At 41.9% G+C, this 19,924-nt stretch overlaps 1 protein-coding gene across 1 annotated transcript in view; it reads right to left on the bottom strand.

Moving 5' to 3' along the window:
* nrd1b (nardilysin b (N-arginine dibasic convertase)) overlaps window positions 1-19,924 on the bottom strand; it is a 42,698-nt gene that overhangs the window by 18,598 nt on the left and 4,176 nt on the right. The window contains exons 4-22 of the mRNA XM_080430926.1: window positions 17,480-17,690; window positions 16,013-16,094; window positions 15,041-15,194; window positions 14,695-14,768; window positions 13,845-13,940; window positions 12,055-12,177; window positions 11,396-11,453; window positions 9,274-9,347; window positions 7,856-7,925; window positions 7,194-7,271; window positions 6,783-6,903; window positions 6,594-6,652; window positions 6,415-6,469; window positions 5,054-5,158; window positions 3,631-3,754; window positions 2,354-2,440; window positions 1,449-1,568; window positions 915-966; window positions 589-739 (exon numbers count right to left, since the gene is read on the bottom strand). Coding sequence (XP_080287052.1) covers window positions 589-739; window positions 915-966; window positions 1,449-1,568; window positions 2,354-2,440; window positions 3,631-3,754; window positions 5,054-5,158; window positions 6,415-6,469; window positions 6,594-6,652; window positions 6,783-6,903; window positions 7,194-7,271; window positions 7,856-7,925; window positions 9,274-9,347; window positions 11,396-11,453; window positions 12,055-12,177; window positions 13,845-13,940; window positions 14,695-14,768; window positions 15,041-15,194; window positions 16,013-16,094; window positions 17,480-17,690 — 1,894 coding nt within the window. The remainder of the gene's footprint in view (window positions 1-588; window positions 740-914; window positions 967-1,448; window positions 1,569-2,353; window positions 2,441-3,630; window positions 3,755-5,053; window positions 5,159-6,414; window positions 6,470-6,593; window positions 6,653-6,782; window positions 6,904-7,193; window positions 7,272-7,855; window positions 7,926-9,273; window positions 9,348-11,395; window positions 11,454-12,054; window positions 12,178-13,844; window positions 13,941-14,694; window positions 14,769-15,040; window positions 15,195-16,012; window positions 16,095-17,479; window positions 17,691-19,924) is intronic.

Raw genomic sequence — 19,924 nt, 5'->3', positions numbered from 1 at the left:
TATTGGGTGATTTTGGCAAATCTTTTGGAGGCGCTACCCGCACGTTTAGCTGTGTTGGTCATTCCACGAATGCCCGATCCTTACAAGCTGTACCTCCTTGTAAAGGTGACTAATCAACGATAAAAATTATATAAAACACAATACCAATTGGTATTATTAAAGGGGAGATATAATTGACGAAGTTAAGTTTCCGAACTTTTTTTGAGCAGTTTATATTACTATTATTATTATCCTCCTGCCCTTATTTTTATGGCGTTTTAAGGGAAGCGCTTCTGGCACAGCAGCACAGCACCACAGCAGCGTCTCCAAGGATCCCCATTGCCCAATAATAGGCTTTTATTGGGCATACTTTTGACCCCCTTTTGATAAAAAATAAAGTCAGGAGGATAATAATAATAGTAAGATGGGCCATTACTATGGCATTAAAACAAATTACAAAAATAAATAAAAATAAATCAACTATTCGACTAGTACCAACAAAGTCGACTAGTGGTTAGACTAGTCGACTAGTTGGTGAAAGCCCTAATGCATGGATGTGTGTGTGTGTGCGTGCGTGCGTATGTCTGTCTGTGTGTGTGTGTGTCTTACAGGTAGTTTGTGGTTGAACCCCTTCACTCTGATGACCAGACCATGTTCTCCTGCTATCAGCTTGTACTCCAGCTGGGCCACATCTGCCTCATAGGCTGGCTCTGCCAGGTTATGAGCCAGGATGTTTATGAAGATGTCAAACAACACCAGGCTGAGAACATATCAAACAAACATCAGAGTTCAAATAACACCAGACTGAGAGACAACATGTTCAATTAAACAGTTCTGTGTATTAATGTAGTCCCCACTGCTGACCGCTACAATGCAGTAGAACAGTGCATAGTACTTGTAGTGTGTTCAGTGTGTTCACTGGACGTAGAACTTACTTCTCTGGACTCTTCTGGATCACAGGGGACAGCAGGTTGAAGCGAGCGAAGCCTGAAGAACAAACCAGAGGTTGTAGAGATTGATTATTGGACGGTATGGCACAGTGAAGGAAGGCAGCAGAGACAAAGCAGAGAGAGAATGACGTGTGTGAGATGACGTGGTCACAGGTTGGTTACATCTGACAACAGCTGAGACACCCACACGTGTGCGCGCATGCACACACACACACTACACATCTACTTCTCGTATGATGAATAGCCAAGATTTTGGCTACAATCTATCGACAATCTACAAACAAATCAAAAAATTATAATGTTGAATATTTGTGGCTATTTTACTCAATGGCTACATGCTCAAAATATGGATGTCAGGTTATAAGTGGATGAAAGCAAGTTCTGATTTTGTGCAACATGTTTAAAATGTTGGACTACCTCCAGAGAGACAAGGTAAAAAAAATCCTTATATCTTCATCACACAGAACGTATATTTAGCTTTCTTTTAGCTGTAATGCGTGCGAGTGTGTAATAACGTACCTTTAGGGATCTTGAACTTGTTGTCTTTCTTGTACCACAGACATCCTCGGTCGTTGTTGACGATCTTGACAGGAACCTCAGTGTCTGGACAGTCTGAAGGCTTCAGGGTGAAATCCGTGGCTGTAGAATCACAGAGAAAACACTGACTGACTGATCTGTATGGGAGGATGTCAATGGTTTCCATGGGAGCGTACCTATGTTCCCACAAAACTAGCACTAACCTCAAAGCTAACCCTAAGCTGAGGGAACATTATTTGAACCATAATGTTATAATCAAAAAGAAAATCCACTGTACTCTTCATGAAGTTAGCTTTAATATCAGGCTAGTTCATAATAGAAGAACAGTTAAAATATCTTCACTGTTCTCTTTGGACTCTATGTACATGATCCTTTACCCAGTTGTTTGTTGACTAGATCATGACATTTATTCTGATCTTACACTTTGTAAGTTACTCTGGATAAGAGCATCTGATAAATGTCTAAATTACTATATCGTCTGTCGGGTGGAAACCTCATACTGTATGTCCAGCAAAAGTAACAGATCTACAAGCTCGAAACGCGTCGCTTCGCGCCCATTTCGAGCCCATTTCGAGCTTGTAGATCTGCTACTTTTGAGTGACGCTGTAGGATCATCAAGTAGGGCATCCATTTACACAAAAAGTTAAAATATGGAGATGGGAGGTTTCTGCCCAACAGCAGCAATATGTTTTATTTTAAATCTTGCAGATCACTACAGCCGCCACGGTTTCCTACCGTAATTGCAGCTTGCGGATACTTGGTTTTACATCCACACGTTTTGAGGAGACGTGCACAAAGGACACACTGAACAAACACAGGATACATACAGCAGCCAGTGGATGCGTTAAGGTGCTTAACGTTAAGTATGATTGAGTCTTTCTTTATACCTATAAACTTGTTCTCTGCCGGCAGGTGAAGTCCAGGGTTCACATCGAAGTCTTGTCTCCAGCGCTGCATCCACTCCTCTGAGATATCTGACACACGCACACGCACACACACACACAGTTACCTAACAAATAGATTCTAATATCAAAACTCCTTCCGCCTCATCTCATCTCAGGGGCGGCCATAGCTGAATGGTTAGTGAGCGCGCCTAGGACACAAAGGCCCCGTTTAGACTGGTAGCCAAATCCAGCCTAAATCAGATTTTTTTTTGCCATATCCAGATTGGAATCAGATTTGTTTTATGAAGTCTGAACAGAAAAAAACGTCACATGTAATCCGATTTTTCCACCGTTTTCATTCATGTAGCCTACTTGACTTAGTTTTGGTGTCTTCTGTTGTTGTCGCTTGTCTGTTATGTTGCGTTTCTTGAACGTAAAGCCAGCAACTAGCGCCTACGTCATGACGTGAACCAAAGCAGATAGGTCGTGCAGGGTTGACATTGTTTAAATCGGTCTGAACACACACATCCGATCTGATCACTTACACATAACAGTGTGAAGAGAAATAAATCGGATTTGACTCCAGTCTAAACAGGGCCTTAAACCCCCACCTGGTCCCATCTTCACCCAGCACTCAGCTGGGTGAAGCTGAAAACGGAAGTTCCCCAGTGGGATACGATAGGTATCCAAAAAAAATATCTGGTTCTTTAAATTCCTCAATTTAAGACCCACACGTTGACCGGCTCTCAACATGGAGTCGGGGTCCTTGAGGGGGTTCCAGGGGGTCCCCTGGCTAAATGATTAATAGTAAGGAAAGAAATGGACCCTTATAGGTCTATTTTGTTCCATTTGTATACTCTCAGATTTCAATGAACCCTGAGGATTTTACAGTGTAGATTGGGGTCCCAGAGATGTGTCAAATGGGGGTCTGTGGCCTAATGCATATCAAAATAGGGGTCCTTGAAATTAAAAAAGGTTTCAATTCAACTTAATTGATTTCACTTTATGTATATAAGTTGCTCTGGATAAGAATGTCATTTAAATGTCTAGAGGCCAGTTCAGACCAAAGATTTGTGACCAGATGGCCAATCGATCCGATTTTTGAAAATCAATTATCACTAATTATTTATAATCGATTAAATCAATTAGTTTGATTAACTGTTGAACCCATATTGTGAAACTCCAGAGGAATTATGTGAAACTTCACTCCCCATGCAGTGACCCCAACGTTGCTGCTCAGTGGCAAACAGCAGATGACAGTGTTGGTCAGCTCCCAGTACCTTCCATGCTGTAGCTGGTCCCAAACCAGCGCTCTCTGAGGGGACACTGGCCCTCGTGTTCTGGGGACAACAGCAACAGATTGGCCCTTTCTGGAGTCAGCAGGGCCACAGCCTCTGAGATCACCTACAGAGGACGGACACACACACACACACACACACACACACACACACACACACACACACACACACATTAAGTAGTGACTAGATTCATAGTGTCATGTACATTATGACACACACACACATTTGAAAGGGGATGAATTTGGTAGTTTCTTTTCCAGTTCAGGTGAAAAACTATGCAGTAGTCTATGCTTGAACATTGGCACAACCATGGCAGTGGGGCACACCTATATCTAACACCCATTATTATTAACCCATTGAGGCCTGAGGTTCCGATTCTGCAAAATGTCTTCTAAATCCTAACGGTTTTCTGAAAAACATAATGTTTCTATATCAGTGGTTTTCAAACTTTTTTATGTCAAGGACCCCCAAATGATATGAATTTGGCCACCAACCCCCATCTCAAAATATTTTGTTCCAGGGACCCCCCAGAAGCAAAGATTTGAGTTAATGTTTGCTTTTTTTTTTTTTTTTTTGCACTTGAATTTTATTTCCAATTTTCATACATTCTGTAATCACATTATGGACATACATAAAATAAAACAGACAAACAAAACAAAAACAAAACAAAAAACAGTTGCATCACTTTGAACATCATCAGACAAATCAAAGAAATATACAAAGGCATCACAGGCAATCAAAGGTCATTGTTCCAGTTTCCAACAGTACCAATCGTCCATACATGTCCTTCAGGACAGACATCCAAGTCTATATACAATATCAAGTCCAGTCAATTTGACATTAGGGGGGGGCCGAATCCCCAATCAGTCTGGGCAGCTGCAGTACTACCGGTGTCCATCTGATATTGAAAAACTCTGTCCTCATATGTAGTCTAGCTGTAATGCTTTCCATTAATGTTTGCTTTAAAAGAATATATATATATTCAAAGATTTGCACACATTTTCACGATTTTTCAAAAATAGCAGATCTACAAGCTCGTAGCGCGGCACTCGGTGCCGCGCTACGAGCTTGTATATCTGCTATTTTTGGAAAGCCAAAGTGTAAAATAATGCTTTTTTATGCGTTTTTAATATGCTGTAGTCTTTGTTTAGTTCTTTTTTTTTGGCATCTTCATGCTTTATTAGACAGTGCCATTGAGTAGAGAGACATGCAGCAAAGAGCCTCGGGACGGACTACAACCTGGGCCCGGCTGCAGTGAGGACTCAGCCTTGATAAGGTACACGCTCTACCAGCCCCAATCTGCTGTAGTTTTTAACCTCAACTGGTAAACAAACTACACATGCTTTCACTCCCCTTCCTATGTTTCATAATATAAGACACTCCCACTTGAGTGCAGTGGTGGTACCTGGGAGTTGTAGTCAAACATGAGCTGGTCTCCAGTCAGGTAGTCCTCTTTAGGAAACAGCTGCATGTTTTCACAGATGTTCTCCACATACTCTATAGGGTCCGTCTGCGGTTACACAACAGTTAATAATACACACAACCATGTACACACACAGTTACACATATAAGACACACTGATATCTGGCAGTATAGACAAAACTGTCCTCTACAGTGGCTCAACATATGGTTAATAATATTATACCTGTAAATATAGTGGCTGTTGGGCTGAAACCTTGTATCATATTCCAACTTTTTTAAATGTTTCACTTATAATGATCAGTCCAAAATAAATCAGGTTGGAAGGTTACGTGTGTCTGTGGGTTTTTAATACCAACTCAATGAAATCTAATCAATGAAAAGTATTAACATTAGCTTGAGACTAAATAATAACTATATTAGATCCATTGGAAGTTACAGACAACGATGATACAGGTATACATATAAGTGTTGTAGTGCTATTTTTAGAAGTGGGGGAGCACTGTTGTGGCCAGATATGACAATACTAAAATATCTTGTGCTTCATTATAGTCTATGCCTTCATTCCTGCTGATTTGCAACTGTTAGAACCATACGAGCATTTTCGCCGGATATGGTGGCTGCAGCCTGGTTGAGCTGGTGAAAACTACTTCACACAGATCGGCTCTGAAAACGTAACCCTTTGGGAGCTGGTACATCTATCGTGTTTGTTTCTACACACAGCCATACATACGATGGACTATAATGGATATAAAACTTCTGTGACCGGTTGAATAGGTTATAAAACACGAAAATCGCTGGCACTGGGCGAGTATATTATGAAAATACTCTGGCAGTCAAAGAGTTAAGATGAAACTATGTGGTAGCATGTAAACACTTCCTAAAAAAAGAATTGCAAAAAAAAAAAAAAACATTTATGGACCCGTCCACCAAATAAAACTGTCTATTTGTGTTCTCCTGTTGTACAGTACACAATGTACAGTATAAAGGGAACCCATGACCTGTACGCCAGAGGCTTGCATTGTACGTGGTCTCCAGGAGCTCCTGAATTAAATGTATCGATTCATTCCACTCTAGCCTTTGTGGGAATTATGTTGTACGAGTCATACCCAAGTAAGGTATACTTATAATTCCTGCCACTATGGCACCTAAGCTGGGGAATTGGAGTCGATATTCTGAGGTGCCCGCCTCCACATGGGCTCAGTGACAATACTGTAGCACTTCAGTGTCACCGTGCCAAGAGAGCTAACCAGAGTACTATGTTCAGAGTGCTGGGTGGTTCAATGGTGGTCCAACCAGCCATACATACAGAGTGCTACAGTAGGTGGAATGATGGTTTGTGAATACCTGTTCCTGGTAGTGGAACTCATTAGCTTCAATCTTCTGAATCTCCTCATAGATCCTAAACAAACAGAATGGACTTAGTCAGTGTGTGTGTGTGTGTGTGTGTGTGTGCGCGTGTGTGCGTGTGTGTGTGTGTGTGTGTGTGCGCGCCCGCGCATGTGTGTGCGTGCGTGTGAGCTCACCTCTGCTGTGGTCCCATGGTCTGAAGCATCTTTAGATACTGAAACACTAAATGAATCACCTGAAAGGAGGATAATGGTCAAAAGGTCAACAAGTATGTATGGTTTTATGCTTAAAGTGAAGCTTGTTGAGTTTATGTGTGAATAAAAGTTGAGGTGAGGGTGTGCGCGTGCATGTGCGTTTGTGTGTACCTCATAGAAGTTTTGATAACCCTCATTGGTGAGTGTGATGCTGATGGAGAAGATGGAGTAGGTTGCGTTCTGGTCAAAACCTGTCTCACTGTTCCCTCCAAACAGAGCCAGAGCCCAACACCTACACACACACACACATAAATAAATACTTGACTAAAGGCCGATGCACATCTTAAAACTGGTAGCGCCAGGTGCATAGGATAATAGGAAAATCCACATATATTCCACTGTGTGGAACTTGCATGAAATATTCCTTACTGTCAAACAATGTTTAGTTTCTTAGGCCTTCACCTGAAGACATAAAAACCTAAATGTTGTTTAACACGTTCCACACAGCGTGCAGGATCACTCTGTTTATATATTAGCTCATTTAGAAATATTTTATAAACTGTCTGTCTGTCTGTCACTCACTTCTTCCTGAGCAGTGATAGGATGCTTCCGGTGCCCTCGTGGCCAATCAGCCAGGAGGTGTAGTGCAGTGGTTTAACCCTGAGAACCATATGACACAGTTACACTTAATACACACACACAGTAACACAAAACCAACCATAAACATGCACACGCGCGCACACACACACACACACACACAAACAACAATGATGGCAGATTAGTTTGGTAGGATTTTGTATGGAATTGCACAAATTAGCAACTCAAATATCTACTGATGTTTCATCAAAACCACATGGAACAGTTTTAGCGTCAAAACAGAAGCTGCTGTGGGCTGTGGAGTCCAGCAGATTTGTCGTCACCTCTGCAGGAGAGCCTAACGTCACCTAACCTCCATGACTGATGCATGGACACACTGCTATGGGAGCATGTTTTATTTGCAGCCTGTCCTATAGTCTCATGTAGTCTTACACAGCCAGATGATCAGAGATCTCTGCTTACTGATAGCCAGGTCTGGAGATAATAATAACTATAATTCAATGAATTGGCTAAAACTGGGAGGAAACTATTTGGAAATAATAATAAAAAATTACAGCATCGTAGAACCAATAGTAACGTGCACAATCACACAGCAGTAACGTGTACGCACGCGCCCACACACACACAGCAGTAACGTGCACACTCACCTGTAGTGTTTTCCCTGAGGGGGAACGGCCCAGGTGATGGTCAGTGCATGAACCTTCCTCACAGGGACCACTGGAAGGAACACACACACACACACACACACACACACACACACACACACACACACACACACACACACACACACACACAAATATGTTTAAATATATTTACAAGGGGTGAGCATTTCAAGTAATCACATTCAATTGTTATAGAGTACTTGCACAAAAAAAAGCTAACATAAGAAGAATAGGGTCCATAATGACCACCCAAGTGAAAATGAGGTGATGCGAGGTTGTCTGAAATCTGTCTCGCTGTTTTCACCTTGTGCTTAATGTGCAAATGGTTAATCACTCATCTATTTGTTCTATAATAGACAAGTCCAATGTTACAGAACATGCACTGCACGTTCATTTAATTTATTATATAAAATACTTCCAAACATCACGCTTGTGCCTGGTCGTCATTCTGCCTGTAAGGTGATTCAAATGTATAATAACGTTTTCTGCCACTGCACAGTTCTATAATTTCTGGATTATAGAACTGGATCTTTGCAGATATCCATATAGCAGTTACATCATTATATATATATATTTTTTTTTTTTACAAAGCACAAAAAAAATGTGATTCTTCTATACGTTGAGCGAATACTGATGTCCAAAAGAAGTACTGTAAAGGTCGTCATCCACGGTTCAGCATTCACGTACAGAGTAATCTCTCAAGAACAGATTCTGCACTGCGTTGGAATCTGTCGGGGAGGTTCGTCATAACAAGTGCGCATGGGCGTGCCTTCAGATCAGGAAGCGGGCCGCGCTTTACCCAATCAAATGTAGTGGGCGGGATTCACGTGTCCGTCCATCCTTCCCCCCTCGAAACAAACCGAAACTAATTTAACAATAACGTCCGCGGAGCAGAAAAAACCACGGAAAGATATTCACATTTTAACTTACTCTTTCATCATAGAAACAAGTGGGCTTATAACCAAAACGATCGATGTTCTCTGGGAGAAGTGGTGTTAGTGTTCCGTGTAGAAATATTGTTAGTGGGAATGAAAACATAGTCGCACCAACCGGAAGTGACGCGTTGAAGGCATACAAAACACCGGTTTCCTTTGCGCTCTGGCTCTACGTTTTCTTCCGCCCAGAGCCAACAGACATAGAACAAACAGCAGAGGGCGCTGTTTTTCATTTTCAGTTGGCGATGGGTTCCCAGATTGCGTACAGAGTGAAGTTCTGTTCAGCTAACAAAGAGATCTTGGCACTTGAGAGTCACCAACCCACAGAGAATCATCTAGTACATGTCAGAGTTTCTGCATGTGCTGGTTTTTAATTGTTCTCCAACAAATCAGCGATTTTCGGCACATGACACAAGCACATGACCAAGTATGAATCATGTTTCAGACCTGTAGACGATAATAACTGACCTCGGTACAGTTTGTTGAAGGCTGGAGTTTCAAACGGTTGTTGTAGCTGATGAAAGTCTGGACGTGGTTCACCGCTGGAAACAACACACACACACATTAGAATACTGTAGGCCTATGGTTCTGTTAGCATTAGACTAGCTAAGCAGAGGTTTAGTCTGTGGGGGTGGCAGTAGCTCCATGTATGTAGTATGTATGGGCTTAGGATCCAGTGGGTTGCTGGTTCAAGTCCAGCATGGACCACAGTATGGAGTGTGGTGGACTGGTAGCAGGAGAGTTACTATTTCACATCCTGGGCACTGCTGAGGTGCCCTTGAGCAAGACACTGAACCCTTAACTGCTTTTAGTTGTCACTATGAGCGAGTGTGTGTGTGTGTGTGTGTGTGTGTGTGTGTGTGTGTGTGTGTGTGTGTGTGTGTGTGTGTGTGTGTGTGTGTGTGTGCGCATTGTAGGCCTGTCCCCGACTAAGGATTTGTATAGTCGAATCTGATTGGCGACTAATTGCCAATAGTCGACTGGCAGTCAACTAATGCAACACCCAAAAAAAAAAATATATATATATATATATAATATATACATTTTTTTTTTGTTGCATGATTCGACTGAGATTGGCAGTCGAATCAGTCAGTCAGTCTCTCAGTCAAATCATACAAAAAATATGTTATGCAATAGAGGAACATTCCATTTGGGCTGTAGGGGTGCTTAGTGTCTGATTTAACATATACTATTGGTTTCTCCCAATAAATCATGATGTATATCCTATTTTTGGCAAACTATTAGTTAATATAACAAATTAGGCCAATCTCTCAGTCGAATAATTAAATTTTATGATTCGACTAAGAGATTGGCAGTCGACTCAGACACCCCTCGACTAATTAGTCGACTATTCGACTATTAGAGGTCAGGCCTAGTGCATTGTATCTGTGTGTGTGTGTGTGTGTGTTAGGGCATTAACGAATAGTGATTTATGGTATTCGAATTATTCAACCCAAAAGTATTCGAATAGTCGACTATTCGGTTTGATTATAATTTTTTTTTAAATTAAACATTTTAAAAAAGGTTTTTTTTTTTTTTTTTTTCAGTGGCATTGATGACTCGACTCAAGGAATGCGAGTTGACGTCACACCAGAGCTTACAGCCGCGTGTCTGCTCTAGAAAAGCCACAATAGTCGGTTTGATATTCGAATATTCGAATATTCGACTATTCTGTGAATGCCCTAGTGTGTGTGTGTGTGTGTGTGTGTGTGTGTGTGTGTGTGTGTGTGTGTGTGTGTGTGTGTGTGTGTGTGTGTGTGTGTGTGTGTGTGTGTGTGTGTGTGTGTGTGTGTGTGTGTGTGTAATAGAAAAACGAGTTCCCCACAGAAATGTAATAAAACAATTTAGTCAGCCACTCTTATGTATTTTTGTCACTGTACAGTATATTTGCACACAGGTGAAATGTGTCCTCAGCATTTAACTATTCATTTTAGTTTGTTTAGGATTTGTTCAGGATCCCCGTGCTACGAGGACAGCACCCGGGGCACAGTTAGGGGTGAAGTGACCCCTAACTGAAGTTGCTCAGGGACACTTTGACACACAGACTGGGCGGAGTGGGGGTTGAACCGAGGACCTTCTGATTCCAAGACAGCCTCTCTACCATATCATGCCGTTTAACTATGGCCGCCCATATATGTATGCAGTCTATATATCGTCTCTGTCGGGTGGAAACCTCATACTGTATGTCCATAACTGTTAATTTTCACGATTCAAATTCAAAAATAGCAAAAGTAGCAGATCGACACGCTCAAAACACAGCACGAAGTGACGCGTTTCGAGCTTATAGATCTGCTACTTTTGATGCTTTTGTGTGACGCTGTAGTATGATCAAGTAGGGCGTTAATTTACGACAATTTAAAAAAAAATATGGAGATATGAGGTTTCTGTCCGACAGCAACTATATACAAAGTTGCTGTCTATATACAATACACCAATGTTATCAGCAGAAGACAATGTGACTCTCACTCTACAATGTAACTGTTAGCTCACTGAGATGGGAACATTTATGTGTGTGTGTGTGTGTGTGTGTGTGTGTGAGAGTGTGACGAGAGTGTGAGTGTGAGTGTGTGTGTGTGTCTTATAAGCTTACTTGTTGGGAACTTTAATGAAGATTTCTCTGACCCATTTCTCCAGGGTGTCCAGAGTCTCTGGAGGAGAAAACAAACACACAGCATGACTCATCACACCTCCACCCTGTTAGAAGGTATCCAACACAGCCTCAGGTTTTCAGGTCATTAAAGTAGAACACACATAAATGAAGGGTTAGGTTGTTAGGGTAGAGCAGGCCAACACTGACAAATAACCAAACATCCAACTCTCCTTTTTATTTAAACATTTTCATTAAGTTATTTTTCCAGGCTTTTCTTGCATTTATTGATAGTTACAGAGTAGAGAGACAGGAAAAAGGGAGATATTCAGGGAGAGACATGCAGCAAAGGTCGCCCCGACCCAGGAATCGAACCGGGGACTCGCTGTGGCATCAGAGCCTATGTGATGTGTTACACGCTGTAGGTGCCCCCGATTCTTTATATTTAAAGAATATTTTCATTTAATCTATCTAGCATTAACGTCACAATTCTGTGACGTAAATGTGCCTGATTTAGCCGTAAGTCTAAATATTCATCTGCTGTCCCTGGGCAGGTTGATAAAAGCAGGAAAACAAAAGAAAGAAAGAAAGAAAGATAATAGTCCCATATTTTCAACATAACATTCTTAATTGATCAAGTCATGTTTATTCTAATGAGTTACCTTTGGACTGCACGGCCAGGGTCATGTAGTGGGCGGAGTAGTATCTCTTCCAGAAGTCACGGAGCCTCTGGTAGGTGTTGATGCCTTTCTCTCTGGGCTCGTGTTTTAATGTCTGGGCGTTACCTGGGAGGTGACATGACACAGCGTGTTTAATATGTACTGTAGTGTGACCTGAGGATCATCTGCAAAAACATCAAATACATTCAAATCATTGGTATGCCTTACTTTGCGTTCAGACTACAGTACCCTTCAAGTGGTGCTCAAGATAACCGGGAGAAAAAACAGTTTTCCTCCGTTTAGTGTTTTGGGATAGAGGCGAAGGGGAGTGGAAATGGTGAAACGACTTTCTCTAAAACTATGACTTGGTTGATGCGTTACATTGGGACGCTCAAAAAAGCTGAGGCCGGCACAACTTTGATTTGTAGCCTATCAATCACGACAGATGGTACTCAAGTGGTTCTCCTCCTACCTGACCGGTCAGTTTCTTGGAAAGGTTCATTCTCATTACCCTCTTGAAAGAAGTCCCCCATCCCCACCTTGGACCTGGCATCTCTGCTCACAAGTTCTCCTACCACTCGAAGATGACACCCAACTGTACCTCTCCTTCCATCCATTGTCACACAGGTTGAAGAGCGCACCGCTGCGTGCCTGGCTGATATCTCACACTGGATGTGTTCCCTCCACCTCAAGCATTGAGCTTCTCTTCTTCCCTGGGTCCTGCCCCCCTTTGCCAGATCTTAAAAAGTCCTTCGACAACAACCTGGTGGCTCGTGCTCAAAGTGACAAGAACCTGGGTGTTGTCCTGGACAGTCAGCTGTCCTTCAAGGCACACATTGCAGCGATCACTCATTCCTGCATGGTTTAAACTATGCAACATCAGAAGGATCAGAGCCTTCCTCACCGAGGAGTCTTCCCAGCTCCTTACCCAGGCCTCAGTCATCACCAGGGACCAGGCTCAACTATTGCAACTCCCACTTTGCTTGTCTCCCGGCATGCTCCCTCTAACTCCCTCCAACTCATCCAGAATGCTGCAGCATGCCTGGTCATCAACCTCCCTAAATGCTCACGTCTCCCCCAGTTCTGTGCTCGCTTCACCGGCTCCTGGTTGCTGCTCAAATCCAATTCCTGCACACCTGGATTAGCAAACCGTCTTTCCCTCCTTTTCCTATGACAACCTAACCAACACTCCAAGTGATCTAGACTCTTCTCCCTCCTGGCTCCCAGACTGTGCAATGACCTCTGACCTCCCCGCTCCCCTCCCCAGTCAGGACTGCAGACTCACTCCCCATCTTATGCCACAGTCTGAAACCTCACGTCTTCAAACTCTTCCTCACACCCTAGCACTCTCCGCTTCAGTCTCTGCCTCACCACCTAGCACTCACCTCTTCAGACACCTTACCCAATAGCACTCACCCCCTAGCACTCCTTATTTATTTATAACACTACTTGTTGTCTATATTCAGATAGATGCTAGTTATGCAGATGTACAGTATGTTGGCTACTTTGTTCACAGTTCACACTAGCCCTAACCCTGTAGGTTATTATTCATAGTTATTTATAGACGTATGCTGTTTGCTTGTTCACAGAGATGCTAAGGATGTTATTAGACAGGTGCTAGATTTGATGTTCATCCCACTTAAGGTCCTTACACAACAGGAGCATTTATTTTATGCAATTAATTCACACTAATTTGAATTGTTGTATGTGTACATGATCACATCCACACAAGTACGCAAATATTATGAGGCGATAAAACAAAAGGTTGATTTGTGACTGTGTGTGTGTCTCACCCCAGCAGAACTTGCCCATGGGGTGTCCAGGCTTCGCTAGGCTCCCAAACAACATCTCCTTACGATGGGAGTCAGACGGTCTCGCCAACTGGTACTCTGAACGAGAGAGAGAGATTGAGAGAGAGAGAGGAAGGTGAACAGGTAGGAGGGGTTTAGAGAGAAGCTAGTCTCGCGTGGCCAGACTGTTGCCTCCCACAATTTTCAAATGTTTCCGGTACCATACAGTCTGGGACACGGAAGTTCTGATCATGATTAAAATATAAAGCGGATGTGAAGCCTCCTCTCCACTTTTGTCTTTACAGTCGCGCAAATTTATCCTAATATAAATCAAAATCATCTAAACATATATATAGCTTGATGCTAAGCAGAAATGGAAATTAATAAATTAAATGTAAAGATATTTTAAAATGTATTTTCGTGAATGGAAGTGCCAGCTTCCTCTCTCGGATTTGTAGTTCCAGACTCTATATAGCATTCGGAGATTGTGGAATAGTTGTCTGGCTACGCAAGACTAGAGAGAGGCAGACAAAGACCTTGAGAATAAACAGACTCAAATGAGTATGCAATACTGTCCAGCATGAAGCTAGAATAAGTTCTTCTGGCGCGCCAGAAACCCCCAGACCACTGCTCTTGAAAAGGAGCATTGGAGAAGACAATGGCCTCTTATTATCAGGCTCTTACTCCAGTGTGGAAGGCCCCCATGAATAATCATTTCCAATACAGAGGCTTCCTCCATTTTGCAAAAAATAAAAAACTCATCTGTCATGTGAAACACAGACTACTTTTTAACAAGGAAACCACATTGGTGGGTGAAACGACCAATCAGTGATGAGAAGGCTGCGGTACTGACCACTGTCCACGGCTTCCACCTCTCTGTCGATGGCGTCTTCTATCATCAGAGGACAAATGAAGAACTGGGCCCACCTACAGTACCACAAACACACATACACATACACACACACGCATACATAGTTGAAGGACATGTAAAACACTAAATATGAGACTTTTGCAAAAAATACCAGGTCTCCTGTCCACTAGCTTCAATGTTCCCCCAAATTGTACTAATTCTATTATTCTCGGCCTGTGGAAATCAATCATGCAAACGTTTATTTTGTTTCCGTCTGTGAAAAAAGGTAGTCGACGAACATTTTTCATCATAGTTTTAGCCATCGAAATGAACACTGCGCTCCACTCACCTGTCGAGTGCGTCGTGGAAATACTTCCTCTGGACGTCGAACTGGAAGATGGTTCTCTCGCAGTCTGTGGAGGCGTTGTCACTCCCTCCATGCTTCTTCAGGAACGCATCGAAACCGTTCTCTGCTGGATACTTCTCACTGCCCATAAACACCACTGCAACAAAACGCACACATCTCACTACACACTTCTCACTGCCCATAAACACCACAGCAACCAAAATACACACACAATCTGTCCACTGTTCACATTAGAGCCCAACAGGTACGTACTGTACATCGGTCATCAGATTTATCAGTCTTCTGGAGACCCATATATCGGTTGGCCAATATTATCGGCCTAATGGCCTATCAAAGATATATTGTATCGGTGTATGTTGTCCGATATGCGCTAATATGACGTTCTTTTACAGCACATAATGCAGAAAATATGCTTGGGGTAAAAAAAAAGGAAATTGTCCCATTTGTACTTTTCTAAAATGTTGCATTCATTTGAAGTTACTTATAATGATTAATTCTATTTTTCTGTTTCCACTCTCACCCATGTCATCAGCTCTCCCTAAAGCTACAATGGGACACGTTGCTGCTGGTCTATCAAAACCAGGTCCTCACACCACATCAACACTTTATTCCCAGTGACACTGAGACTGGCCCCACTGGCAACCCTACTGTATGTTTCCTACTGTAACTATCGTATCAATGTTATTGTCTGCAGTGCTTTGGTGACATTCTATTCTGCATGGACATGACATTAAAGCCTTTTGAAGGGAGAGACAGAGAGCAAGAGAGGGAGTAATGGAGAGAGATACCTAATTTATGCTCTGCCGTACAACAGTCTTGCAATGTTAGCAGACCTACAAGCTAACAACGTGTCGTAAATGCGACACTGTGACAGTAACACTGTCCTGCAACACTGTGTATAACAACGTATAAATCAGGCTATAGTGTAGAGAAGGAGACGGAGAGAGGACTCACTGTGTTCCAGGAAGTGGGCGAGGCCGGGCAGGTCATCAGGGTCACTGAAGCTTCCAACGTCGATACACAACGCTGCTGCAGACTGCACACACACACACACACACAATTTTCTCAACAACTGTCCTATTAATTTGTTTTCATAATGTACCCATGGGTACTGTGGTCCATGGCTGTATCTGAAATCACTCCCTCTACTCACTATTGAGTGATTACACCATGCTGTAGTGGTGTCCGTATGCATGGTGATCATTAAAATACCCTATATATATATTGAACGCATTTTGCATTGTGAAAGGTAGGGTGCAACCGATGTCTTGCAGATGCTTGTCTAATTATTAATGTTTTAAATGGGCTTGCACCTCCTCCACTGAAACAGTTCATAGAGATACGGTGTCAGAGAAGTGGTGACAGAGCAACTACCAGAGGGGACTGTGATGTACCATTCAGACGTAGTGTGTTTGGTGAAACAGTCTTCTCTGTTAGAGCCTCCCATCACTGGAACAGTCTCCCTACCGAAGTAAGAGAGACCCCCAACTATCTGACCTTCAAATTCAACCTTAAGAGATGGCTTGAAGCAAACCAAACTTGTAATCATGGCTAATTATCAGCTCTATTTGTCACTGGTGTCATATCTCATATGTTACTGTAATTGTTATGTCTCCTGTACCATGTTTACTTGTCTTTTTTTGTATGGATAACCATATCAGCACTTGAAAATTACACACAGATGAAAATGAGCTTTTGGCTAACTGTTTGACATGTTGATTAATGTGCATTGTCACTGGTAAATAAATTAATACATATATAAGATGGTCACTTGAGAGACTAATACATGTACTCTCTCTACGTAGCCCATGAGCCAAACCGCTACATCATGAGCCTTCAACAGGGGGTCCGGGACCCTTAGGGGGTCCTAAGAGTTACTACAGTAAAGGGGGGCCGCCAAATCTTTGTATGATAGGAAATTTCTTTAGATTTTTTACATTAACCACTTGAACCCTAACATCCCTATTCTGGGGGAAAATTTGCGCAAAATGGCATATCTACAAGCTCACAACACAATGGCTATTTTTGGCAAAGAGATTTGGTGTAGAGGGGGGAAAGAGCAGACCATGTACAGAGCCAAAGGTCAAAAGCCAGTGTACTCCTGTGTACGTATTGTCGTTCAGCACCTGTACGTTTTTATTGGGATGTGGGTGCTTCCCTTGGAACTCTATTTCTAAAGGCCAGGTTTACCAAGTATTGAGGGCTTTCAATGTCTGAAAATACATGAACATGAATCCAACATATTAATAGAAAAGATAATGTGTAAACACAACTTTATACTGTATATAGTGTAGTGGGGGTCCCTGCTTCATCTCTCTCTTACTGTAGCTAAGGGGTCCTTGGCCTGAAAAACCTTGAAGACCCCTGCGCTACATGGTTGATCTAGTGATCATAATGCATACACCTGATAATGTAACCAACCTGTTTCTCAGAGCTTCCTCTGGTCTTCTCCTCTTCCTCGCTCTCCTCCTCTTCCTCGCTGTGTCCTTCCTCTTCCTCTCTAGGCCCCGCCTCTTCCTGTTCCCTCCCTGCTTCCTTCTCTGTCTCCTCCTCTCTCCTTCGTTCTTTTGCGTCCGCGTCGGTGAAGTCGGAGATGAGGAGCGCTCTGAGGCCGTTGGGCAGCTCGATGTATCTGCACACAGACGCACACGCACACACACACACACACACACACACACACACACACACACACACACACACGTGCGCACGCACACAAATCTCAAATGTTATTTAGCAAATTACAAATGTTCATGTTGTTATGTTAATACAATATAACTAATACATCTGTATGGTACCATATGTTAATACAATATAATTTATAATTTATACAATATAATGAGTACATTTGTACGGTACTAGAGTATGTTAATCCATTAAAGGCGGTTACACACCGGCGAATATGCGAATATACGCAAAATTCGGACTCGTTCCGAATAATTAAAAGACGCTTTTTCGCTTCGCTTTTTCGCTCCATGTACTCTTGCATTGACTTTATAAGGTTTTTTAAAAAAAACGTATTAGTCGCATGAAAAAATCGCCCCGGTGTGTAAGGACCTTAAGACCGGGAACGCATCTCTGTCATTTTAGATGTCTTTGGCTATTAAAAAAAATCGTGAAATCTCTAATGCGAACATTTGTAAAATATTGGAGGTGATCTCCCTACTCTTCTATTGAGACATTTAGGACACCTCCTGGACACCTACTCGTTGGGAGTAAAGTTATTTGAAGCAGACCGGTGGACCGATAGACCAGACATCATTGTAGTTACCTCTCTCGGTCAGGAGAGGGAGACAGCGACCATGAAACCTATTCACCCTCTAAAATGGGTTTGGTTTCTTAGTTAGTACACTGAAGGTGAACATGAACCTAACTGCTCCTGATGAGCGGGTATAACTGTAGTGGGTTCAGTCTTAGCAAGTCAGAGTCTGACTGCAGTGTGTAGTTGTAGAATTTCCACTTATTTGAATTTCTACAGTAGTTCCAGGTCATTAACTGTGCTGTGATGTCACCTGCCATTAAAATCATTTCACTGATCTGTCATAACTTTACATGGAATAATGACATCACTGGGAGGACCAATCCTTACTCTCCTTAACTTTTGTTGAGTTTGTTCTGCGACAAATTGTGAAAATATTTTGACATTTTTTAAATGGTTTATGTTTTGAAATCTGCTGAACATTTTTGTTTATAATGATGACCTGCCCAAAATAAGTGGAAAATGTATTAGTTTGAGGGGAAAATGGCCTGATAGAAAGTAATTCTGTAACACATGTATTTCCCAGTTAGTTACACTTATGCAGAGAATGTTTTAAAAGGAATAGTACGTCTGGTGGAGTGTTTTTCCATGCTGTTTCAACATGACTGACACTGACAGTGAATGATGTTAGAAGATCTAAAAAAGTGTTTCTCAAAATGGGGGTGATTTGATTTGATTTTGGTCAAAGAAAAACAAGTCGTCACAATATAACTTACAAATAAATTACATTATAGCACCAATAAATTACATTATAGCCTAGCCTAGGGGTACGTGCAAGTACTACAGGGGGAACGTGGGAACATTATTTGATGTTATGTTTAATGATAAAACACAAAAATTGTGTAACTATGACATGCTGTAAATTCGTAAAAAGTTCAACCAAATCAAAATCAAAAAATCAAAAACCTGACCAGCACAACTGTTATTGAATAGAAAGCAATACTTAATTTCACATTATTTGAACAGATTGACATAAAAACTGGACATACAGCAAAATATCCACTCCCAAGCTAAATATTGTAGTCAGATAATTGGATTCAGAAATATGGGAATGCGGTTTTTGAAGCCAAAAAAGGTTTGAGAACCACTGTACCAACGTATACACTCCATGACTTATGAACAACATTTGTTGAAGACAGGAACAATCTGCTAATGATGAGAAGAGAAATCAAAAGTATGTGGCATGATCCTTTAACCACTTAAAACTATATTATACTTTAGTTGACCGGGGTCCCCCAGTGGTCTATACTTGGTCTACTCCTTTTCCCTCTGCACCAAGTCTCCTTGCTGAAAATAACTGATCTACAAGCTCACAACGCATGGGGGCAACATATTTTGAGATGGGTGTCCACGGCCAAATACATTTTGGGTGGTCCTTGACATGGAAAAGTTAGAGCACCACTAATATAGCAACATACTGTTAGGATTTAGAATCACATTTTTTTTTAGCCACGGACCACCATTTAAAAAGAAAATCGCTTTAAAATATATATATAATCAAAGATTTGCACAAATGTCACGATTCTTTCAAAAATAGCAATATGAGTTGCCGAATTGGATGGATTAATAATACATACATACACCCACAACAGTCAGTCGGTCTCCCCGTT

This window comes from Gymnoscopelus braueri (genome assembly GCF_963280865.1).
Source record: "Gymnoscopelus braueri genome assembly, chromosome: 6".
Taxonomy (NCBI): domain Eukaryota; kingdom Metazoa; phylum Chordata; class Actinopteri; order Myctophiformes; family Myctophidae; genus Gymnoscopelus; species Gymnoscopelus braueri.
Note: the sequence above shows the minus strand (reverse complement) of the source record. Positions and strands in the feature narration are given on the sequence as shown.